Genomic DNA, 26,297 nt, shown 5'->3' on the forward strand with positions numbered 1-26,297 from the left:
ACTCAGCTTCGGTTTATACAGAGGTAAATGGGCCTTTCAAAGGAAGAATGAGGGAGTAGAAAGAGGGGTGAGCCGAAGCTAAGTGGAGTTAGGGAAGTGAAAAATTACAAGAGTTGATCAGTGTGAATGCAGTTAGGCCAGCTTTCTCTATTATTTAGAATTTTATTCTCCCACGGAGACTAAGACCGACTAAGACCCATCGTTCCTGATGGTTACTTTTCAGAGGAATAGCTTTCAGGTCCCTGAGTAGGAGACACATATACATCTTAAAGGGACAGAGGAAGGATCCACCATTATAAGCCATTTTAATAAATGCTTTTAGAAAGGGTGGCCTATCACAGGTGTTGCCTTGATCAAACAGTAAATTCTTTCAAGGCAGGCTAGGGTCTCCTTGAGTTGTTAGAAGTCTTTTAACTTTGGGGAGAGTAGGGTGGATAAAATCTTTTGTGCTGAGAGTTTGCAGTATTTATGGGCCAAGGTTGAGGCCTAGTGGAGAAGGTGGCTCAGAGGAGCCTGAATTGAATTTGGGCCAGGAGAAAATCTTAGTCATCATATTCATGGGTGAACAGTATAAGAGTAGTGTAGCTAATTCCAAGGTTGAAGTGAATACAGAACTTCATTTTATATTTCAATTTTGAAACTGACAGAGCCACGTTAAACATTCCAGAGAGGAGTCAGATAGATGGCTGCCTTTCAAACACTGGAATTACACTGGTTTTTTTTAGTTTTTAGTTTTTTATGGTGTTAGTAGCTTTTGTCAACAAAAGTATTTTGAAATCCATTAAAATCACTTCAAATTGAATTATGTCCAAAATGATTTACAGTGAAAATTATCTCTTTACATTAAATGGTAGGGAAACAGAGCACAGAAATGTGTCATTTATGATAGAAGACAGAGCATAGTCAAATTTAAGTTTATTAAAGCAGTTGCTTTTAGCCTTATTTACTTAGTCAATACTAGTTATTTGCTTAGTTTACTAAGTCTTAAGTTCTCTTTTTAAAATTCACTTAGCATCAGCACAAACTAAGATATTTTAAGCCAAGGTTTTGAACAAACAGTTTTTTCATTACTGGTAATAAATGCAGATAAATGCATTTCTGTTCTTTAGAAAGATTTTTAGGATTGAAATTACTAGGTGAAAGGGAATGAACAGTTTTAAGCCTCTAGCTTTGCATAGCTGTCTAGTTGCTTTCCTGAAAAGTTATAATAATTTGTACACAAAATGTAGCATCTGAGAGTGCCCATTTGGAAATATACACCCCACTAATAGATAAAAAAAAAATGTATATTTTTCTTACCAGAGTGTTTCTTTAACTATTAATAAAGTCAGATGTTTATTGATCATTCATATTTCATCATTTGTGATTGTCATGTTCTTTGTACATTTTTTATTAATTTCTTTTTTTCCTCACTGATTTATAAAGGCTCTTAGTTTTTCCCCCAATCATTTGCCTCTATATTTGTCCCCAGTTTTGATTTATAGAAGTTTAATATTATTTCAGTCATTAAAGTTTATTCATTTTCCATTGTTATTATTCTCAAAGAATCCTTTCCAGTCCTTATATTTAATAGTTATCTGTTTTCTTCCATATTTTTTACTTTATTTTTACTTTAATTTCTTTTATAAATTCTGAAATTTATTTTGTCACATGATAGAAGATGGGAACCTAACACATTGACTCATAGTATGATATAATGGAAAGACTTAGGATTCAGAAGACCTGGTTATTCTTGGGATTGTTACTACAAGCTTTTGTAACCTAATGTACTCGTTCTTTTCTAAAATTCTGTTATAATACATTCCTATATTATATAATGTATATAATACATTCTGTTATAATACATTCCTACCTTCTGCTATTTCGTACATTTGTGTATTCCCCTCCCACATTGAAACAGAGGTGGTCTGTGTGACCAATAGAATATGCAGAAGTAATGGTATATGACCTCCAAGACTTGGTCAGTGAAGACATTTCAGCTTTTGCCCTGGTCTCTTAGATTACTCACTCCAGGAAGAAAGTCACCGCTGTGAAGACTCTCGACAGGTCTGTAGAGGGGCCCAGGTGGAGAGGAACTGAGGCTTCTTCTCAGCAGTCAATCCCAAATTGTCAGCTCTGTGTACGAGCCACCCTTTAGGCAGATTTTCCCACCCCTACCAAATTCCTGGCCCACAGAAACTGTGAGCAGTATTAAGTGGCTATTGTTATTTTAAGTGACTGAATTTTAGGATAATTTGTTACTTAGCAGTAGATAATACTGTGTGCAAGAAAAAATAGCTTCAGAATGTGACTCTGAGTTAAATCTAATTCTGTAAAATGCCTTGAAAACCAAGATTTTTGAAGATCTCTTGTTTTCTGTGGGGACAGAAAGAGTGTGTGTTTTTGACAAGTCCGTGATGAAAGAATAAATTGTCTAGTCATATATGTAGCTTCCTAGAAACTCAGGTTCAGACTGTTCTTTTCCCCGATTAAAACTAAGGAAGAATGTCCAGGAGGTAGGAAATAATCAGCTACTGCCTTGTAAGTTTCCTGAGGACGGCTCTATCTTAATAGTTTATTTTAAGTTTTATTAAGCACCTACCTTCTGTCAGATACTGAGGATACATCACTGAATTAGCTGAATAAGATCTCTGCTCTACTGGAGACTTCAGTTTAGTTGGGGAGATGGACCCCGCTGCCCCCCCCCCCCCCAATTCTGGTGGTAAGTCCATTGAAGGACATAAGTGGAGTAATGGTAGGGAGGAGGTCTACTTTAGGCTGGTCAGGGTTTATCCTGCTTTCCCAGAGTGCACTATCTGCCACACACTAGGCAATCACATATTGAATGGATGAATATGTCTGAGTTGGCTTGTTTATACCGTAATAGAGTAATACCCTCATATTCCAGCCCCTCCCAACACGCACGTAGAGAGAATTATTTATGTGATAGTCCTCCCAATTTTATGACTCAGAAATATTATATCCCAATCTTCCATATTATAATTGTGAAAGGCTAGATGTTGTGAACAGCTAGGTCTGTAGAGGGGCCCTGCAGAACAGTTAGGTCCTGGATAGGACGAGTTTCTATGGCATTGATGAGTTTTGCAAAGAGGCAGGAGTGGTCTCCAAGGGCCCCCTTCTTCCGAAAAAAAAAAAAAAAAAGACAAAACCGTATGAACTAGAGTTAGATTAGTGGATGATGCTGATAGCACTTTTGGTTGACAGCCAGCTAGGGGAGCTGAGCTTAGACTCCTGTAGTCTTGACTCTTGGGGTGCCCTCACACCACTGAAAGAATAAGAAACTGACCCCGCCTGTACTAAAGCCCAAAGATTACCCTTAGATGAATATCAGAAAATGAACTCACCATCAAAGATTACAAATTGTAAGAAGCCACCCATAAGCAGAGGTTGGCAAACATTTTCTGTAAAGGACCAGATGGTAAATATTTAGGCTTTGCAGGTCCTATAATCTCTGTTGCATCTATTCGGCTCTTCCATTGTAGTTGGAAAGCAGCCATAGAAAATATGTACATGAATGAGCATGGCTGTGTTCAAATAAAACCTTATTTACAAAAACAGGTAATGGGCCAGATTTGGCCTATGGTCTATAGTTTGCTGGCCCCTGGATTCATTGATATCCAAAGAAGGATGATAAAGAGGAGGTCATGCTTTCATTAAAGTGAAATGCATGACACCAAAGACAAAAAAAAAGCAGCTATGGAGAAAAACAGGTGATTTGCAAAGATTTGTAAATCAGGCTTACATAATTAGCAGTAATAGGATAAGATGGTGGAAAAATATCTTCAAAGAGTTGAGAGATCATTATCAATACAAAGTTGGCATGTCCAGCAAATCTTTCAGGATGAGACTCCAAACATTTACAGATTTTAAAAAAATGAGAGCATTTACCACCAAGAGACCTACTTTAAAGTGATTTTGAAAGGCTATTCTTTTTTTTTTTTAATTTTTATTAGAGTATGGTTGCTCTACAATGTAGTGTTAGTTTCAGGTGTACTAAAAAAGAGTGAATACATATATCCACTCTTTTTTAGATTCTTTTCCCATATAGGCCATTCTTTAAGAATCTACTCAAAGCCTATTGAGTAAAAGGCTATTCTTTAAGAATCTACTCAAATAGCTAAATATTTTAGGAACGAGAGCTAAACCTCCAAATTCCAGATACTTTAAATAGAGAAAGGTGACAAAAATGAAATAGAATGAAATAGAATGTTGGTCAATATAGTTTTCTTCAGACATAGATTATTAGAATCTAGATAAAACTGAAATTCATGCTTTTGTAGGGTTGGGTTTTTTTTTTTTTGGTACTTTAATATTTCCTCTAGTTTCTCTGTTTTTATTAATGTTGATTTTGTGATGTGGAGTGGAAATGAGGTTTATGGTGGTGAAAATGGTTGGGGTAGGTCTTCTACAAGGTTTTGTTTATTACATGGTTCTTAAATTTTTTGCAAAGAATTCCTGTCTAATGGTTAGTTGTTATAGATTTTTTTTTTTGGTCTTGTATTTTCTGTACTTGGGTAATTAGTCAGTATGTTTGTGCTAGACATTTGGTAAATAGAAAAAAAAAAAACCCAACAAATTTGTTAAATATAGGAGGGACCAAAGTCAAGGACATAATCTAAGAAGAAAAATGTTTCATGATTTCAGAAGTGAAGATCAGATTGAAGTAACTGGCCTCATTTTGGATAATAATGGGATCACTAATACTTTTGATGTGTATTCTGTGGGATAGGAGAAGTTGAAGCAAAATGACTTTGAGTTTAAGTAAGAATTAGATATCCTAATAATAGGAAGAAATATTTGGCCTTATATGAAAAAGAAATAATAAACTATTACCATTTATTGAGCGCTTACTGTGTGTCAGATGTGGTGCTAAGAACTTTCTCTGTGGCTTTGCATTTGGACCTTATGACAGTTCCTTTAGTTTGATGATTCTATTATCTCCATTTTGTAATGAGGAAACTGAGGCTGTAAGTAGCTTGACTACTTACTCAAATACAGCTAGAAGTTCCTGAGCTGGGATTAAGAACCAAACCCCCTGACTCTCCTGCAGAAATTTTGCCTTAACCACAAGTCTTATGTGGTACCTTGGGCCAAAGAGCAAGTTTAGGCAATTGCTGAGCTTATCATCTAGATATATTTGTATGTTCTCAGAGGTTTATACTGTACAAAGGGGCAACTAAAGATGATATTGAAAGTATGTGGTAGAGGGAAAGGAGTTATTCAACTAGGTGAGAAAGGAAGTGATGCTGGTGTAGTATAGAAGGGCCTATAGATAAAAACACATATAATTCCTTCCACATGTAGCCATCAAGCACTGAATTAGAGTAATTCTTGATATGTAGTTTTGATTTCTAAAACATTTTTATATATAACAAAAGTGTTTAAATTAGGTTTGTTTTTTTTTCCCCTAGTGGAAAGAGTGAAAGAACAATTAAAACTTTCCTTGGAAACCAAGAATGGTGTTGTGCAAACTGGTGAATTAACAGTTGTGCTTGATGGACTGGTGATTGAACAAGAAAATAGGACAAACTGCAGCTCATCTCCAACCAGTAAGCTAATAACTTCATGTGTTTTCAAAATTTGAAGGAAAAAAAAAACCAGCAAGAAGTATATAAAAACCTAGTGTCTTTCTTTTTTGTCATTCAGTGGAAATACAGCAAAATGGTGATGCCTTACATGAAAATGGAGACCCTTCGGCAAGGACAACCACCAGGTAGAATGTTTTATTTTAGTATTTGTGACAAAGTAATTAACATTTCCCACATATGAAGTTTTTAACCTTAGTTTAGAGTTTGCCATAGAATTTAAAAGCTTATATCTAAGCATGTCATTTGGTTGAATTCTTATCAAAGTAGTTTTTAGAAAGATAACTGCTTTAATGAGATAACACACATATCATAAGAATAACGTGTATATTTCAGTGGTTTTTAGGTTAACAGAGTTGGGTAACCATCACTGCTGTCTAATTTCAGAACATTCTTACCATCTTCAAAAAGAAACTGTACACGTGAACATTCTCTCTCCATCCCTCTTTCCTCCCAGCTCCTGGCAGCCACTAATCTTCTGTCTCAGTGGATTTGCCTGTTCTGGCCATTTCTTGTAAATGGTATCATGTAATATATGATCTTCTGTCACTGGCTTCTTTTACTTAGCATAAGGTTGATCCACGTTGTAGCAAGTATCAGAACTTTATTCTTTTTTATTGGAAATGGCTTTTAAAAATCTGTATTTAGGCATATTTTATCAGTAAATAGAGTCAAATAATGTGGGAAAATGGTTATCTTATTGCTGTCTGAATTGGCAGCTTCCTGTAATCACTGGAAGTTAGATGGTGCACAGATTGCGGTCTCCCCTCAGAGATCATCCTGCCATCTCTCTGATTCCCATACGTTCACATTTGATGACAGTTAATAGAGACTTCCTGTTTGAAATAATTTGTATTAGAATAAAAGCATGTAATAGCTCAAATATAGTGGAATGAACACATGAAAATATATTGCTGTGAAATTGACTTGTTGCATTTGAAAAAGCATGCTGGTATATGACAAAGTGTGACTTTCATTAATCTACAGTTACTAATATTACTCCTAAATTGCCATTAAATGATTTTCATAGAACACTTGAACAGATCAGTATGTCTTCTCAATATATATTTGGCTTAAATTTATTTAGTACCCGCATTATAATTTACACTGAGAAAATTCAGGACTGAAAGGGTACAACAGGTAGATTAAAATGCATTAGCGTGTGTGCATGTATATATATGTACATATATATATCTGTTCTTGATAATTTTTGAAATACAATTTTAGATGGGTAAAGGAGCTTGAATCACTACCAGCCTAAAACCTAATATTATTTTTTGTATAGTAACACATTTTGAATCAAAGATTAGTTCTACAAGCACCAGGAGAACTTGAGTTGGATTCTTTTACTTGGACTGCCAGATCACTGATCCTTGCTGGGTGGCTTGGGAGGGTTGTACAAATCAGAATCACTTGGGAAATTTTTCAAAACTTCACCTGCCTGAAGTTCCTCAACACATCTCATTTCAAATATATAGGTGACAAGGGAAAGTATTGTTTATCATCCAGATACTTACTGAGTGCCTGTTTGGTGCCAGACACTAGTCCAGGCACTAAGGATACAGTTCTGTTCCTGTGAATTTCCTTCTGGTGGGATAGAGGCAGTTAGTAAACAGGTGAAGAAATAAATTAGCTAATCGGAGACAGCGATACGAACTATGAAGTCATGGAAACACAGGACAGGGTGACAGGAATGTAAAGGAGCCTGTTTTAAAGAGAAATGTTAGGGGATCATCTCTGAGGAAGTGCCATTCGAGCTAAAATTAAAAGGCCAAAAATGTACCATCCATGGAGAGATTTCAGGGAAGAGCATTCCAGACAGAGGAAATAACAAGTAAAAAGACCCTATTTCTAGTTAATTTACTCTTATAACTCTAGAATATATTTAACCTTTCTTTGATAATCTTCTAAGTCATTATAATTTTACTCCCTGTATCTAATAATTTATAATAAACATTTGAAGACTTTTCTGCATGATTTTCATATAAAATTAATTTACTAGTATATCTGCTGCAAGGTGGGCAAGGAAGAACTTGGAGAGAAATAGATCAGAGACATAGATGGGGTGGGACAACTGAGATGTGATCTGATTTATATTTTTTTTAAAATTAAGGCTGCTCTCTGGAGAAGAGATACAGGGTGACCTGTGTATATGGAAAAGCTCTCTTGGTCACTTACATGGTATCGCCTAACTCCCTGCCAAAATGTTTGATTTTGTAGATTTATTTATTTGCAGTAATGAATACACTGTAAATTCTTCTAACTCTGGGATATAATATTTAGCTTTTTCTGATCATCGTGTACTCGTTATTTTAGTGCTGGTATATAATAACTTGTGATGAATTTTTAAAGAATTTTTTGGTCTTTCAGTATTCAATAAAGTTCCAATAAACAGTTTGGAATTGGTTTTTATAAGTTTCATGACCTTTTTGAAAATACTTTCAGAACATTTAAAAATAAATATTAATATTCTTAAGACTATTTAAGTCTATTTAAGACTATTTAAAATGTACAAATTGAACATTGGTTTGAGGGACTGAATTCATTTTGACTTAGTATATTTGTATATCTCAATATATTGATACATTTGTCTGACACTGTGGATGCACTTAGAACTGAAAGTAATTTAAACTTTAATATAGCAAAGTATGTAATAAAATGTAAAAAATAATCTGTTAAAAAAGTAATCAGGGACTTCCCTGGTGGCGCAGTGGTTGAGAGTCCGCCTGCCAATGCAGGGGACACGGGTTCGTGCCCCAGTCCGGAAAGATCCCACATACCGCGGAGCAGCTGGCCCCGTGAGCCGTGGCCGCTGAGCCTGCGCGTCCGGAGGGAGCCTGTGCTCCACAACGGGAGAGGCCACAGCAGTGAGAGGCCCGCGCACTGCAAAAAAAAAAAAAAAAAAAGTAATCAGCGTATCTTTTGTTCATTACTCTTTATACCTGTCATTTTGCTTCAATGTTAAGAACTTGGTAAATATTTCTTATGAAACTTCTGATGAAAAGTTATTTAATTGTGGACTTCCCTGGTGGCACAGTGGTTGGGAGTCTGCCTGCCAATGCAGGGGACACAGGTTTGAGCTCTGGTCCAGGAAGATCCCACGTGCCTCAGAGCAGCTAAGCCCGTGTGCCACAACTACTGAAGCCTGTGTGCCTAGAGCCCGTGCTCCGCAACAAGAGAAGCCACCTGAATGAGGAGCCCGTGCACTGCAACGAGGAGTAACCCCCGCTTGCCGCAACTAGAGAAAGCCCACACGCAGCAATGAAAACCCAACGTGGCCAAAAATAAATAAATAAGTTATTTAATTGTACTTAATTCATTGAAGAAAGGCTTTTTTCTTTTTTTTTTTAAAGGTTGGCTGCTGAAGGTACTAATGGAATAGATAATCACGTACCTACAAACACTGTAGTACAAAACTCATGCTGTTCATATGTAGTTAATGGAGACAACACACCTTCATCTCCATCTCAGGTTGCTGCCAGACCCCAAAACACACCAGCTCCAAAACCACTCACATCTGAGCCTGCCAATGACACTGGTAAGCACGGCTGCTTATGACACATTGTTTAAATGAAAACTAAATTAAATTTTATGTATCTATACATGTACTTTTCTTATCGTACAATCTTTCTTAATCTTCAGTTTTATAAAAGGAACGTGAAGATTGCAATACCTGAAATTTTTTCTAGTAATTTGAATTTTTCTAGATTATTTAGGAAGATATTCCAAAAATGTATTAGTTTAGAAATAACCACACATTTCACTAAGCAAGTACTTACTTGATAGCTAGATGCTTAGGCTGTATGCTACAAAAAATACTATTTAATTCATAATATAGAATATATTTCTAAAAGAACTTGAGGGAATTCATTGATTTGTTAGTAATGAATGGTTCCTTTAACCTGTCTTTTACCATACAAATATTTACTTCTTGGCACGTAACTTAGTAGTAAAATGTACTGTGAACTGATGTAACTCTCCAAAAGTTCTATATTTTCTAAGAGTAAATGTTATTCTATTACAGAAGGACTGCCTAAGGAAGATTGTTTTTTATAATCCTGTCTTTCAATGGATTCAGCTGTCATATTCATAAATCATTTTTTGTTTGATCTTTATAAATTAACTCAGATGAATTTCTTGAAACTCAAATCTTAGGACTTGCTTCAGATTACTAGCATATGCCTTGGGGCTAGAGTTGGAATCCAATTCTTTCTTTTTTTTTTTTGCCGTTCGTGGGCCTCTCACTGTTGTGGCCTCTCCCGTTGTGGAGCACAGGCTCCCTCCGGACGCGCAGGCTCAGCGGCCACGGCTCACGGGGCCAGCTGCTCCGCGGTATGTGGGATCTTCCCGGACCGGGGCACGAACCCGTGTCCCCTGCATCGGCAGGCGGACTCTCAACCACTGCGCCACCAGGGAAGCCCTGGAATCCTATTCCTTTCATTCCAGAGCCTATATTCTTTCCTTCATCTGTTTATGGGAAGGTATTAAAAAGTAGAAACATGTAAGGAAGTAATTTAGTAATTAAATGAAAATAGATGGGTTTATAGATAAGACTATTGTATATTTATACCCAAGATTGGGGGGATATTTACCATGCATTTTGTAAGTTTTTTGTAAACGTGGGAACTGACATGAATGGTTTTTTGAAAATTTAATTTGTTTATTAATGCTGCCCTTTTTAAAAAAAGATAGACTTAAAGATCCTAAGTACCCACAATAAGTAGACTTATTAGTCATTAATTTAAGGTGTCTGGAAAATTCAGAGAAGATAAACACAGATAACCAGGGTGAAATTAGTGAGCAGAATGCATTTATTTTCTGATTCTGGTATCCTTTCTAGTAAGAACATTTGCCTCAGATTTATTAGCAAAAGGGAAAAGGAAACATTTTAGATTATTCAGGATTGTCTCCAAATTAAGAACAGACCAGTTAAAATAGCTCCTATTGGGAATTTCCTGGCGGTCCAGTGGTTAGGATTCGGCACTCTCACTGCCGGGGCCCTATTTCATCTCTGGTCGGGGAACTAAGATCCCACAAGCCTCGGGGCCAAGAAAAACCAAAAAGCAAACAAAAAAAAAACAGCTCCTATTCCTGATATTCCATCTTTTGTGAATCTATATGAAAAGGTACCATAATGTGACCAGCATCCTCACTAATTCCAAGAGAGTAAATACAATAGTGAGTTTCCTAGAACTCTGACTTATATTATCTCTCCTAAATTAAATTTACAGTTTTAAAAAATAGTCTGGGAAAAGTACCTATGGCAAGGACAAATAATTTTTTTTTTTTTTAAATATCACACATAGAAAAATGGCTTATCTGAGTACCAGAGTTCTTAACAATGAAACATAAGTCCAGTGCTTTTGGCCTATGGATTTTTAGGTTATCAAATAATTACCTATATTTACCCATACCAAAAACCACACACACACACAAAAACTAGTTATCTACCCATGAATAAATTTACATTATAAGCATTGTAGCTTCCTTGAGAACACTCCAAAGAGTTGTAAAAAATAAAAATAATACCCTTATGTGACCAGGCTTGATTTGTTATATGGGATTATCATTGGATTCAGAATGGTACATCCAATTCCATTATTTCTGGAAGTAATTAGATAGCAGTGACAATTCTTGATTAAGTCTACTCTTTATTCATGAGAAGTATAAGAATGTTGAATGCTCATTTCAGAAAGGCTTATGCAACCATTCTGTTTTGTTCTCGTCATCACCTTCCATTTAAAGTATATGGAATTTGGGGATTTATCTCTTCTTTCTAAAATATTTAGCTGCTAGAGTAGATTGGCCAAAGTATCCATTGACCACTACATAGTTGCATGTTTCAGCTTTCAGGCTTATTCAGATGTTGATGCAAAAGAGAGAAGGACTTACTGCGTTCTCCCTCATTGTAGAATCTCTTATTTATATTCTACAGCTTGTTAAATACTTTATAAACTGTTTCTGTTGGAAACAGATTCACTTTCCACATTCTTCTGTTATTTAGCCTTGCCTGAAATTTCAAGGTGAAAGTAAAACACACACATGGGTGACTAGAAATGAAGGCTCCATTGTAAATAATTCCCAAGACATTCACAGTAATTGCAAGGAAACCTAAGACAATCAGAATAACAGCTAATATTTGTGCTACACATGTGCTACTACATGTTGTAAACACTATATGTTCATTGACTGATTTAACTCTCACAGTAACTCTTCAAAATAAGTACTAGTATTTTTCTTGTGAAGGAACTGAGGGATCCCAGCTAGTAGAGGAGCTGTAATTGGCATCCACCTCTTCGGCTCTCACCTCTCTGCTTTCCTGTTCATTTAGATGTGTGTGATTTTTATAGTGTCTCATAGTTACGATGTTCATCTTTTATACCATGATAAGCTTCAAATAATATTCCCCCAGTCACCTTAGTGATTGTGTTTGCATGTTCTTTTTGTTGTTGGTGACATCTGACCAAGCAATCCAACTGTCATCATTCCATTGGCTGGTTTACAAAGGCTTCTGGAACCTACTCTGTTGGTAGCAGTCACTTAACCAATGTCGTCTGTATGATCTGTCATCCCTTAGTAGGATGATGAATTCAGGTATCTTTTCAAGGGGTAGTCTGCTTTAAGGTGTTGGTGTAAAAATAGGGTTTTTTTCTAATCAGGAACTTTAAAAATCAGTTTTCACTATTGGAGTGCTGATGGGGTGGAAGTGTGCATATTCTGTGTATAACACATTACATGTTTTTAATCCATTACTTGTGATCCCAAAATCCTAAAATCTTTTTTTTTTTTTTTTTTTTTTGGCTGTGTTGGGTCTTTGTTGCTCCGCGCCGGCTTTCTCTAGTTGTGGCGAGTGGGGGCTGCTCTGTTGCGGAGCGCAGGCTTCTCATTGCAGTGGCTTCTCTTGTTGCAGAGCACAGGCTCTAGGTGCGCGAGCTTCAGTAGTTGTAGCATGCAGGCTCAGTAGCTGTGGCACACAGGCTCTAGAGTGCAGGCTCAGTAGTTGTGGTGTGTGGGCTTAGTTGCTCCGCGGCCTGTGGGATCTTCCTGGATCAGGGGTCGAACCTGTGCCCCCTGCATTGGCAGGTGGATTCTTAACCACTGCACCACCAGGGAAGACCCCCAAAATCCTAAAATTTTTAAAACCAAAAGTTTTTTTGGTAAACTCATTTGATGGCAAAATGACTGGGACTGACTTGAGGGTTTTTATAAGTTTTTGTGCTTAGTATGAGTATCCTTTTGTTTTGCTACAGAAGTCATACTGTGTTTAATTAGTGTGTAGGCCCCAATCTGAATTGGTATTAGTCTAATAAACAATATATGTGCCATACTACCTTTCTGAATTCTGAAGTTATGAATTCTGGAAGTCACTTGGTCCCAAGAGTTTCAGATAAGGGATTGTGAGCCTGGAGCTGAATACAAATGATTTCTTTTCACCAAAGACAGTACTGTACATGAGGACTTTTGGAGGGGAAGGCATTTTCCCCTCACCACCAATCTGTTCTTTTGAGTCTTAAGAGGATCCATTTGATCAGCTTAGTTGGTACATATTGGTAGTTATTTTAAGCTCAAATGGGAGGCAGTCATGACTGAAGAGATTAGATTTGGCCTCTAACAGGACTGGGTTCCAGTCCCAGCTCTGCCACTTAATGCTTTAACCATGTGACCTTGGACAAATTTAACATCCTCAAAATGTAGGTTCTCCATTTATAAAAAGAGACTAATACTCAATAATACCATATAGGATTGTTTTGAAGGTTAAATGAGATAAATTTAAAACATCTACCATAGTCCTAGGACAGTGGTATTTAAGAAAATATTATTTTCTTCTTTACTTTTTCTCCCTGCCCCTAGCTTCTAGTGGAAATGACTTTTTCTAATGTATAATTACTGTTGTATTAATAAAGTAGAGCTCAGTATGGTAAGTTTCAGGCAGAACTGATTTCAAAGTTTATTAGACTTTTGCTTTTAGTTTTTTTATTTTGAAATACAGATTCACAGAAAGTTGCCAAGAAATGTACAGGGAGGTCCCATGTTCCCTTCACTGGCCTCCCCGAATGTTAACATCTTGTGTAACTATAGTACAATATGAAAATCAGGAAATTGGCATTGACACAATCCACATTTCACCAGTTATACCTGCAGAGAGAGAGAGAGAGTGTGTGTGTGTTTATAGTTTTTATCACGTGTAGCTTCATGTAGCTAGCACTGCAAGCAAGATACAGAACTGCACCATCACCAAAGCCTCCCTTGTCCTCTACCTCCTTTAAAGCTGTAGCCACTTTCAAGTGTGAATTGACTTTTACAGAAATTTAGGGTATATATACAAGCAGTTTTTCATGTCATACTTTTACAAAGGAGTAAACATAATACTGAGATACTCCAGAATTTCTGCCTTTTCCTGCTTTATTTGGCTGAACTGTTAGAGTGAGGACAAATGCATGGTGCTATGAGATGTGCATATCATAAAGTCCATGGGAAACTTACTTCTCAAGGATTAAACCTGAAGTGATGGAGATTTGTCTCCTAACCCAAAAGTCATAATGGCAGAAAGTCAGGCTTGAGATACACTCATTAAGAAGCCAAGTCAGTGGGTGTGATCTTATATCTGTAGAGAAGGAAGTGCTTTGCATAAGCTTCTGCTGTCATTCCTGTCACATAAGATTTTAATTATTTGCTTATATAAAATTTTCCTATTCTTTCATGAGCAAGGAACCTGTGATCGTTCCCTCCCTGCCTTCCTTCCCTTTCTCATTTGTCTTTACGGTTAGTTTGTCTATTCAATCATCCTTATGTCATTTGTTAACAGGTGTTTATTTTGCAACTACTATAGCCTGGACGCTGCCTGGTAGCTGGGTACATACACATCAGTGAGGGTTTCTCAACTTCAGCATTATTGACATTTTGGGCCAGATAATTTTTTGATGTGGGTGGGTGGCTATCCCTGTGCTAATAAGATTGTAGCAGCATTCCTGGCCTCTACCCACTAAATGCCAATAACATCCTCCCTTTCCCCTAGTTGTGACAACCAAACACATCTTCAGACATTGCTAAATGTCTTTGGTGGGTGGGGGACAAATATGTCCCCAGTTGAGAACCACTGATATATATGAATAGTAATCTCCCTAATCAAATACATGCTTCCAATACCCCACTCAGAAGAAATTATTATTAACATCTTGCATTACTGTGGTATGTTTGTTACAATTAATGAGCCAGTATAAATGCATTGTTATTAGTGAAAGTCCATACTTTATGTCAAGGTTCGCTCTTGGTGTTGCATGGGTTCAGTGAGATTTGAGAAATGCATATTGCCATGTACCCACCATCACAGTATCATACAGAATTGTTTTATTCTAAAAATCCCTGTGCTCCACCCATTCATCTCCTTCCCCACGTTCCTAGCAACCACTGATCTTTTACTGTCTCTATAGTTTGGCCTTTTTCAGAATGTTATATACTTGGAATCGTACAGTATGTAGCCATTTCACACTGGCTTCTTTGACTTAGAAATATGCATTTAAGGCTCTTCCATGTATTTTTGTGGCGTGATATCTCAATTCTGTTTGTTGCTGAATAATATTCCATTGTATGGATGTACCGTGGTTTGTATATCCGTTCACCTATTAAAGCATCTTGGTTGTTTACAGTTTTTGGGAATTATGAATAAAGCTGATATAAAGATTCTTCTGCAGGTTTTGGTGTGGACATAAGTTTTCAACTCAGCTGGGTTGAAGACTGTGACTTACAGGATTGTATGATAAAGAGTATGGTTATTTTTGTGAGAAACTGCCAAATGGTCTTCCAAAATGGCTGTACCCTTTTGCATTTCCACCACCAATGAATGAGAATTCTTGCTCTGCACCCTTACTAGTTTTTGCATTTTGAGGAGAGTTTATTATTATTACTTTTTTTACTTTTAAGCAACACTGAATCTTCTCATCCAGAGATATTTTATGTCTCTCTCCATTCATTCTTTGTTTTAAAATATCTCTTAGTAACGTGTTTTAGTTTTCTTCAGATAGGTCTTGAGTATAATCTTGACATTGAACTTGTATCTATCTGATCATGGTGCTGATATGTTTTAGTCAAATTAATGATTGGTTTTAATGGTTTTTCAGTTGATTCTCTTGTGTTTTAAATAAATAATCTTATCTTTCTAGATGAATTTACCATTTTACATCTGTTATTTTTCACTTCTGTCTTGTCCTAATGCATTGTCATATATAACCAGCAGTATTGACTTGATTGTGATCTTCCTTGTTTTGTTCTTGATTTTAATTTGTTCCTGATCTTGATAGAAGTTCTTTTAATGTTTTACCATTAATATATCATGCTTACTCTAGGTTTCTGGTGGATAATCTAGATTATTTATGAATTTTCCTTGATTCCTCTCATCAGTAGTTTTATCAAGATTTTATTGAATGCTTTTTGGTTTGTATTGAAAATAATCATGTGGCTTTTGTCTTTTAACCTGTTAACATAGTTGTTTTCCTAACATAATTTCCTGATATTGAGCCATCTTTTAATTTATTCAGTTTCAGTTGTAGGGTTATATTACCCTTGCAGAATAAATTAAGGAACTCCTTTTTTCTTTTTCTCCACCAATGTACTATCACACTTCAGACAACACGGGGGTAATCTTCATTGAAGACTTCAAAAAACTAACTGAGCCTGGTGCCTTTTGGAAGGATAGTGTTAGGTCTTTCGTCACCTTTTCCATTTCTACTCTGATCTTTTCAATTTTTCTTTCTCTTGAATGAGTTTAGTTAATATAGTTTAGACTTGTTGATATGAAGTTGTACATGGTATTCCAAACTATATTTTTCTTTATAAAATTTGGAAACGTTTATTTCATGGTTTCTCCAACTTTTCCGGTAAGAATTCATCTGAAGCATTTGTTAAAAATACAGATTCCCAGACCCTTCCCTAGAGATTTCCCCTAGAGATTCAATAATTGTAGAATGGAAACTGAGACCTATACTTTCTATAAGATCCCAACTGATTCTAATCAGGTAAGTTAGGAAATTCTGATCTATTATATTGTTCTTTTAATTCCTTTCCTTCTACCATTTTCCCCTAGCTCTGGAATTGAATGCTAAGCTCATTTATTGCTATTTGTTCTTATATCCTTGGGTACTTCTTTTGCCATGTCAAATATTTGATACAAATATTTTCATTGCCCTTAGTTTCCCTAAAGTTTGTGATTTCATTATTATTTATTTCTTTAACTTAATAATTAGTTTTCTTTTTAATCTTCTAAGCAAAATTGATTGTGGGTGGGGAAGAACTGTCATTTTTATGGACATATAAGCATCAATTTTCTCACCAGTAAAATGGGAATAATGCTGGTATCTGCCTCATAGCATTGTTCTGTTAAATAAGATAATCCTTAAAAAAATGTTTAACAGACTCTGCCAGACTTTTAGTAAACATTTCAACAAGTTGTACTTTGTTTTGTTTCTAGTTTTATTGAATTATAGTTAGAATGTCACCTTCTGATTATAGAATTGGGATTTTCCTTTGGTCCCTTACATGTCATTTTTTTCTAAGAATTCTTAGATTGTTTGGATGGAATATATATATAATGGAAACTCAAAACTACCTCTCTAACTCTGTAATTTAGAACAGGTGTATTGACTGTGTTATTAAATCCTTCATATACTTAATATTTTCTACTAATGCTCTTTTTATCTGCCTAGTTTTGACAGAGGTATGTTCACTTCTTCCTCTGTGATTTGTCTTTATTTAAGATTTATTGTTTTAGTATGCCAGGCATGTTGTAACTGTTGAAAATACAAAAGTGAACGAGCCTGACAGTGTTTGCATTCTGAACTCAATGAAAAAGAAATAAAAACAAATAAAATATTTCAGAACGTGAGAAAACAGTCTAATATGTAGCCTGGAGGGACGGTGGGGCAGGTGCAGCATTAAGTAAGATACCCCAGCACTGCCTTTCCTAAGGAGTGGTTGAGTCTGGACTCTGTGTGATAAGAAGCAGCCAGTCAGAGCTATTCTGAGACGGTGGGAACAGCAAGTGCACATCCCTGAATGGGAGGGAGTTTGTTCTATTCAAGGAACAGAAAGGAGACCATTTTGAGAAGTCAGGTGTACCTGTGGAGTAGACTGTGTAGAGTCTTTTGTCATGAGCTGTGGTAAAGAGTTTGGAATTTATTCTGGTTGTAATGGGTATGTTTAATTAGGGTGTGAAAACATCTGTTGTGTGCTTTTATAAGATTATTTTGGCTGCTATTTGGAGAATGGATTGGAGTTGTACCGGAGAGGAAGCAGGCAGACCAATTAGGATGCTATTGCAGTAGAGTAAACAAGGAACGGTGGACAGGGGTAGTGGTGTAGACGGAGAGGAGAGCTGAGAGCACTTGCAGTTGAATTGTTGTAGGAGAGAGGTTTTTGCCTTGAACAACTGAAAGGTGCTATTTAATAATTAATTTTCTTCCTCTGTTTTTTAACAGTTTGTGTAGCATGTGCTATGTTTTAGTATGCCTAAAGGTTTATAATTCTTTCTTATTGGACTGGATTGTCTTTTGTCAAATATTCCTCTTTTCCCATTTAGTATTATTTTGCTTTGAAAATACTATTGCTAATCTTTTCTTTTTTTGGAAATTAATTTCTGCATTGTTGAAGAGTGAAAATGAAATGAGAAAATTCAGTTTGACCATCATATATCAATTCTGAACATCATGTAAGAGACCCAGAATTTAGTCTCTCTGCACATTCTCTTTTCTTTTCTTTTCTTCATGTTATGTAACAGTGTTGAGTACCAGTAGCACTATATAAACATTTTATTTTTTATATTTTGTTATTGACTTTTTTTCTCCCAGAGCTACTCTCCCCTGTAGTTGGTACAGAACTTCATTGGTTCTGTTGTTTTTTGTGCTTACTGTTTGATTCCTTTAATAGTACTCGTTTCTCTCCTTCCCACTATTTAAATCTCTTTCTTTAAAAATCCACCTGAACGTTCCATTACTCTTAATTATGTCTCCCTTTTCTGTTTCAATTAAAACTTTGATGTGTGATTTTCTAATAGGTTTTGTTCAATAATCTATTCTCTTTCCAGTTTTAATTTGACTCACTTTTATAGTGACACATAGTTGAAATGGATGAATCACATTTAAAATGAAAATAAAGAAAATGATATCACTGGATCCCAGTGCTGGGTTATTTCTTTAGCAAGTGTAGAACGAGTTCCTGGATCTTTTTGTAGTCCCCTGTAGTACTTTCTTAAGAATTAATGCCACTTTATATTTGGCAAGAGTTCTTTTGATATTAGCTGCATTTGAATAGGAAAGGGAGCTTGAACGGGGTCATTTTAAGGTTTTTATATAACCCATGCAGATATTCAGAATTGATTCTTTGGAGGAAAAACGTTTGTTCATGTTGGTTTCTCTTTCTCTAAGTTAGGGTTATTGGTGTATATATATATATATATATATATATATATATAGTCTTAAGTTTTATTATTTAAACGTTCATCTCTAAAATGTAAACGACAAAAAGTATCGTCTGTCTTATTTCTGTCAGTACCTGATACATTGCTCAGTATAAATTAGGCTCTGAATAAATATAATTGATGAGTTAACTGGTTGCTTTGTCATTCCTTGATAGATCATCTTACTAATTTTCCCCTTTTCAGTTAATGGAGAATCATCCTCATCTGCACCAACTGATAATGCTTCCACCACGGGTACTGCAATAGTATCTGGAGAAACCGCCTTGTCTTCGAATTGCACTAGTACTACTGTCGAAGATCCTCCAGTTCAAGAAATACTGACCTCCTCAGAAAACAATGAATGTATTCTTTCTAACAGTGCAGCATTTGGGTCTGAAGCTAGAAGTACATTAGATCCTTCTACCTCCAGTTCTGGAAGTAGCTCTGCCTTTGAAGCAGCCAAATTAAGACAGCCAGATGTCTGTGTGGAACCTGTCCGGCAGCAGTCTGGAAATGCCAACACAGAAACTCTGCCATCGGGGTATGTTAAATTAATGATTGATTGTCTCTGCCTCCAAGAAGCTTGTTTAGTGGCTCGGGTTTTTAAACATACATACAATACAGTTTGAGAATGCTGTGATAAAAGTACGGTGTATACAGTGCTGTCCTGCACAGCTTACAGCAGTTAGAATTTCTACTCTCTAGCTGTGGAAACTGCACCTCTAGAGGTCTCTACCTCATTGCCATCATTTTCTCATCACAGTCACTGTGTCCATACCCTTTCTTACTTTCTTTTCTTTTTTTTTTTTTTTGCGGTACGCGGGCCTCTCACTGTTGTGGCCTCTCCCGTTGCGGAGCACAGGTTCCAGACGCGCAGGCTCAGTGGCCATGGCTCACGGGCCCAGCTGCTCCGCGGCATGTGGGATCTTCCCGGACCGGGGCACGAACCCGCGTCCCCTGCATCCGCAGGCGGACTCTCAACCACTGCGCCACCAGGGAAGCCCCCCTTTCTTACTTTCTGAACTGTTTTTTCTCAGTGCTCTTTACTGGCTCATCTGATTTTGTCTGTTGCCTAATCGTGGTTTCAGCCTTTGGTCTTGTCCTGCCTCTCTTGAATCTTATACTCTCCCATCATTTTAACTATTAAATCTATATATCCAGACCAGACCTTTCTCTGAGCTTATTTTTATCTACTTGCTGGAAATCTCCACTGCTTCCTCCAAGCATTTTTGGCCATACAGTATCTTCCCTTTCCTCTCAGAAATCTCTCATTGTCCCTTTGTCTTCTATCTTTGGCAACTTAGGCATTTATCTTAGTCTCATGTGTCTGCCATTATGACACCGATATAGAAGAAGCTCTTCTTACTGTCAAGAACCTCATGATCTGATGGGGGGTAAGATAAATAAATAGTCATTGTCTATACAGTTCAATTAAAGCTAAGCTAGAGGTGTAAGTTTAGGGTGCTGTGGGAGGGAACATGTATAGAGGGAAGTTAGTGGGGAGTAACCTGCTATACTGAGATAAAGAATACTTTTTGGAAGAGACGACCCTTGAGTGGATTTCTGAAAGAGGCGTAGGAGTTAGCACAGCAATAATGGAGGCACAAGTGGTGAAAGGTTTCATTCTCAGTGGAGCTAACTGCACATTCGGATTTCTGACATCCATAAATGAGTAAACTGAACTCAGGAAATGGTATTTTGTTACAGCTGGAGTTGAGCATTGGAGGAAGCAAGCTATGTAGTACTGAAGAATAAACAGTCCCCTGAAGAATTTTGTATACCTGCTAAAAGTTTAGGAGTTTTTTCCTGAAAACCATGAATAAACATTAAAGAATTTTAAGCAGGGGAGTGCCACAGTCATATTTGCATTTTAGTAAAATTATTCTAGGAGTGTTATAGACAGATTAGGAGTTAAGGAACAAGCTAGAATAGCAGCTAGGCTGCTTCGTAAATGAGAGAAGTGGGCACATTCCTGTTTAAAGTGGTGAGTACATAAACTTAATTCTGTGCGGCCAAGTACATGCTTCAGCATGCCTATAGCCACCGTATGTGATCTTTGCATTAGGAGAATTTTGTAGGGATCTAGATGAGTGATTTTCAAATTGCAAGTTGCAGCCTATTAATAGATGGTGACCAGCATTTGAAAACATAATAAAGTAAGTCAACATGGACTAGAATGGAAAACTGAAGTGTGTTAGGTAAACATTGTTTTGGGAAAGTTTGTTTTTCTGATGTGTGCTTGTGTGTGTAAAATTTGTAGGTAAATAGCAGTCTAGGGTGAACAAAGGCATTTATGTAAAGTGTATTCTTACTCTGTGAGCTGTTACCTAGAAGGTTGAGATGCTACTAATCCAGGTGAGAAGTAAAAACAGCCTGCGCTAAGGTAGATGCTAGTCTCCTGGGGCGACTACGTTACGATGGGTGTGGTAATTAGCTGTGGGAGGTAGAGTCGGAGGCTGGAGGCAAGGGTGACCCCTCTGGCTTATGCAGCACTTGGCTTGTGTGACCATCTGAGCCAGCAGTTTCCAATCCACGTCATCTTCCCTCTTTCCTCAACAATCTTCTTAGCTGCCGTGTGTCCACTCTTGGATAACTTACGTGGCTAACTACACAGTACAGTCGTAGGTGCTAGAATCACGAGTGTTCTGAAGGAAGCGTATTCCAGCCCGAGTGAGTGTTATGCCAAGCACGGTCTTACCTAGAGCCCTTTCTTCGCTTGTGCTCTGACTGTTGTGCGGAGTGTTATTCCTCAGGTATCTGCGTGTCTCTGCTCAAATGTTACCTTGCTCCAGAGGCCTTTCCCGATTCCTTCTGTCCAAATCAGGTCCCTCTGTCCCCGTCCCCTGCCTCATTTTTTCCCAACCTTCTGTTATGAAAATTTACAAGCACGCAGAAAAATTTAAAGAATTTTACAGTGAACACCCATATATCTATCTACCACTAGGTTCTGTCGTTGACATTTTACTCTGCTTGCTTTATCACACATGTCTTCATCTCTCCATTTGTCTAATAATTTCCTGATAACTAAGTTGCAGATACCAGTACATTTTGCCCCTCAGAACTTCGGCTTGCATATCGTTAACTAGAATTCAATATTTGCTTAAAGATTTTTTGGTAAAGTTTACATAGAAGGAAATGCATGAGTCTTAAATGTGCCATTTTGATGAGTTTTGACAAATGCTCATTTGTCACACCTTTATTAAGATTAGAGTATTATCATCACCTCAGAAAGTTCTCTCAAGCTTTCAGTCAATCCCTGTCCCTACTTTGAGGGAGGCAGCCACTGTTCCTCCTTAAAAGCTTTTTTCCACAATAGCTTATAGATTCGTTTTCCCTGTTGTAGAACTTAACATAAATAGAATCAGTATTGTACTCTTTTGAGTAGGGTTCTTTTAATCAGCATGTTATTTGTATTACTTTTCTTTATAACACTTAAATCACCATGAAACATACATTTGTGTGTTTTTGTCAGTTTTCTCTCCACTAGACTGAAAAGGGGGCTTTTATTTTGTCCATTTCTGTATTCCTCGTGCCTAAAACTATGCCTGCCATGTAGCAGGTACTCAATAAATATTTATAAGTGAATTAGTGCTTGATTAAATGATTTTGAGTGAGTGAGCAATTGGGCAAAGGCCCTGGCTTGTAAATGCTTTGGAGGAAATGGTTAACAAGGTCAAAAGCTACGGAAAATTCAAGTAAGATAACTGAAAGGCACCCACTGAATTTAACAACAAAGAGATTATTTATTGTTGATCTCTGACAGAATAATTTCTGGGAAATAGAGCTGTGTTCAGACTGCTGTGTGATGGAGTGAATGGAAGGGATGGAAGTGTGATAGAAAACTCTTTGAAAGAGTGAGAACTAATGCATAAAACTTTTTCCCTGTGAACACACAGGGAGAGAGGAGTGTTTGGTAGAAGCGAGCAAGAAAAGGTACAGTATTGAGGAGTAGTTTTTTGTTTTAAAAAATGGCAGTGACCTAAAGGGTGGTCAGTTGCTGATGGGCAGGAGCCAGGAGAGAGATTGGCAAGCCGTACAGAAGAGAGGGGCAGCTGTTGGTCGTGGTTTATGAGAAGGCAAGTCTTACCACCCACCCCATTATCCAAGTTTGAAACCAGTAGTTATCCACTCAGCAACTAAATTCTATCATTGTTATTGTAATATGTTTAATAAAAGTCTTTCACATTTATTATTATTATTATTTTAACAAGGTCTTTCTTCAGCAGTAGGTTTTGGAAATTTATGAGAAAGGGAGGCTACATCTGAATACTAAGAAGGGAGAGTATTATGGTTGAAGGTGAGGTGTAGCGGTTATAAGTTAGCACTTATCCCCATGAAATTAAATAATTCTATTGAGAAGTCTCATCAATCAACGTGGTAATTTGCAACTATTTGAGGGGTACTCATGAATTTCCACTGCAGGGATAATCTAGTCTCTGGGCAGTTCCAGCTCATCACTTTTATAGTACCCCCGGGTACAGCTCTAGTTTGCTGTCACTGTGAGTCTCCCACATCAAGCCTGAGACCACGCCCCTTTATCCCGGTACCGCCTTTTTCCCCTGCCAGCACCTTCCTTCCTCATTGCTGCCCAAGGCCTGCTCTGGTCACCACTCACACACTGGGGACTCATTCTTGGCAACCGTCATGCCCCCAAAGGTAGACTCTCACTCTGGGAGTAAAAACTTAGCAAGTTGCCTTCCCGTGATTCGGCTGCCAGGGCAGGAGAGAAAAGCACACTGGGATCCTAGAGTCACTGGGTCAGGCGGTGAAACTGACCAGGCTCCTCCCCTTTGGGCCAGGAGTTCTTTGTCCCAAGAACGTTGTCAGCAGAGGGCAACTGGGTGCACGGCATGTCCACGGCCTGGGATGCCCTACCCCAGGAAAACAGGGTGGGGCATGACAGGAGTTTTTTTGTTTTGTTTTGTTTTTTGCGGTACGCGGGCCTCTCACTGTTGTGGCCTCTCCCATTGCGGAGCACAGGCTCCGGACGCACAGGCTCAGCGGCCATGGCTCACGGGCCCAGCCGTTCCGCAGCATGTGGGATCTTCCCGGACTGGGGCACGAACCCGCGTCCCCTGCGTCGGCAGGTGGACTCTCAACCACTGCGCCACCAGGGAAGCCCAGAGCTTGAATATTTTGAGAGGAGATTTATGCAACTAGAAAAGTATTTGTAGTTAAATTAATAAGTATGAAGAAAACAAGGAAATGGGAGGAAAGGAGACAAAGAAATCATGGTGTGTTCACAGCTCAGCTGTCAGGAGGGTTTACACAGTCATAATAATTATAAGGGAAGGACACAGTATATGTGTGTATTTGGAACAGTTGGAAGGAGGGTCCAGGTTACAGTGTATATGCGTACATCTGTGGAGGAAAGAGACTTACAGCTTCATCTTTCATAGTGAGAAATCAATAAATTATGCTTGAAATTAAATTAGAGTAAGCTTGTTAATAAGAAAAAAGAGGTAAATACTAAAAGAATTGGCTAAAACAGTTGAAAATGTTGCCTTTGGGGCGTAGAAAATGAGATTAGGAGACAGTAGGCACTATTGTTTTTTTGTAATGAGCCTCATAGACTATCTGATTGTTTAAACTGTGTGGAGGTTACATAATTATATAACTGTGAGATATATATTAAATAGTATGTGAAAGTATATATAATTTTGATAAAAAAGCTAAATTAAAAGTAGTAAAGAATATTTGTAAAGAAAGTTTGGAAACCACGAAATTTTGATATAGAATAGCAGTACAAATTCAAGAACTGATTATAGGAATTAATACCTAAAAATAGCAAAAGTACCATTATCAGGAAGCTCTTAAAACTTGATATATTTTGTAGGTATTTGGTTTTAGCTGTTAAGCTTTCCTACAAATCAGTAACCCACTGGTATGTGTCCTAGGTATTCCAGAAATGTTTTAAAAATGAAATTCCATATTTAAATCCTGCCTTCCCGTGAACATTTATTATTATATAAAAACATATGAAGTAAATCTGAAATTTCAGGTTATTATTTTTAGTAAAATACTTATGAGGAATATCTAAATTTTTGTAGTTACAGGGTAGCATGAATGTTCCAGTGTAGGATTTTATACCACTGTTTCATAATAGATAATTTTAATAATCTATATTATCCTGAATCGGTTGTGAACTTGGGCATCTTTATTGTTCATGGTTACTATTTAAGTTTGTTGTGGCTAATCTTTGTCAGATGCAGCTTAAACAAATGATTATTTTTTGCATGCCATTTAAAATATGTATGTATGTGTACACCTTGTTAGGGAATAACTTTAATACGGTCATTGTGTAGGAAAATAATTTAAAAATTAAAGGCCTCTCTAATCAAAAAGAAGTCAAATTAAATTGGATCCTTGTGTTTAAGAGAAAGGAAAATATTTTCCATTTATTCTACTTTCAGGTGAAAGCAAGAATATTAAACTCAGAAATACCAGGTTTTTATTTTTTATGTTTAAAATTTTTCTTCTATACCATTTTAAGGAAAGACTGGAAAGGAAGAAACGGGGATCACAGAGGAGAAAATGAGGGTGGGGAAAATAAGAGGTTGAGTGTCTTTGAGATAGAACAGAAAAAGATAAAATTGGATGTCCATAAACTCAGAGGCTTACCAAAGACAAGAGAGGGATAGATGTGCACAAAAAGAGGACACTATATGCAGATAGAAGAAAGAATTTTCATGGAGCTGTGTCACCACATACTTTAAGGAGATTTCTGCTAAAATCTTTTAGATGTGTATTTTCTAAATTGCAAAAATGGGTATTACTTCATTGACATTTTGTGCTCTGGGCATGATATTAGGCTGAAAGTTCCTCTGCTCTTAATTGAATTTCTGTTTTCTGATGATTTGGAATTCTGTAAATTAGTAACTTTTAAAAACTTTACGTATTATTCTGTCTTCCTCTGCTAACTGTACTTACTGAGTTGCCAGTACTGTTGATGAAAGGTGAATAATTAAGAACTTAAAAGGTACAATAGGGACTTCCCTGGTGGTGAAGTGGTTAAGACTCCACACTCCCAGTGCAGGGGGCCGGAGTTCCATCCCTGGTCAGGGAACTAGATCCCACATGCATGTCTCAACTAAGAGTTCGCATGCCACAACTAAGGAGCCCGCATGCCACAACTAAGGAGCCGGTGAGCCTCAACTAAGGAGCCCTCGAGCCACAACTGAGGAGCCCACCTGCCGCAACTAAGACCCAGTGCAACTAAATAAATAAATACATACATATAAATAAATAAATTTTTAAAGATATCT

General features: G+C 37.2%; 1 protein-coding gene across 1 annotated transcript in view; it reads left to right on the forward strand.

Annotated features, from left to right (window-relative positions):
- The window catches only part of WWP1 (WW domain containing E3 ubiquitin protein ligase 1), a 93,291-nt gene that overhangs the window by 23,189 nt on the left and 43,805 nt on the right, over nucleotides 1-26,297 (forward strand). Inside the window, exons 5-8 of the mRNA XM_079722795.1 lie at nucleotides 5,412-5,549; nucleotides 5,647-5,713; nucleotides 8,939-9,123; nucleotides 19,237-19,573. Coding sequence (XP_079578921.1) covers nucleotides 5,412-5,549; nucleotides 5,647-5,713; nucleotides 8,939-9,123; nucleotides 19,237-19,573 — 727 coding nt within the window. The remainder of the gene's footprint in view (nucleotides 1-5,411; nucleotides 5,550-5,646; nucleotides 5,714-8,938; nucleotides 9,124-19,236; nucleotides 19,574-26,297) is intronic.

Source organism: Hyperoodon ampullatus, assembly GCF_949752795.1.
Source record: "Hyperoodon ampullatus genome assembly, chromosome: 17".
Taxonomy (NCBI): Eukaryota; Metazoa; Chordata; class Mammalia; order Artiodactyla; family Ziphiidae; genus Hyperoodon; species Hyperoodon ampullatus.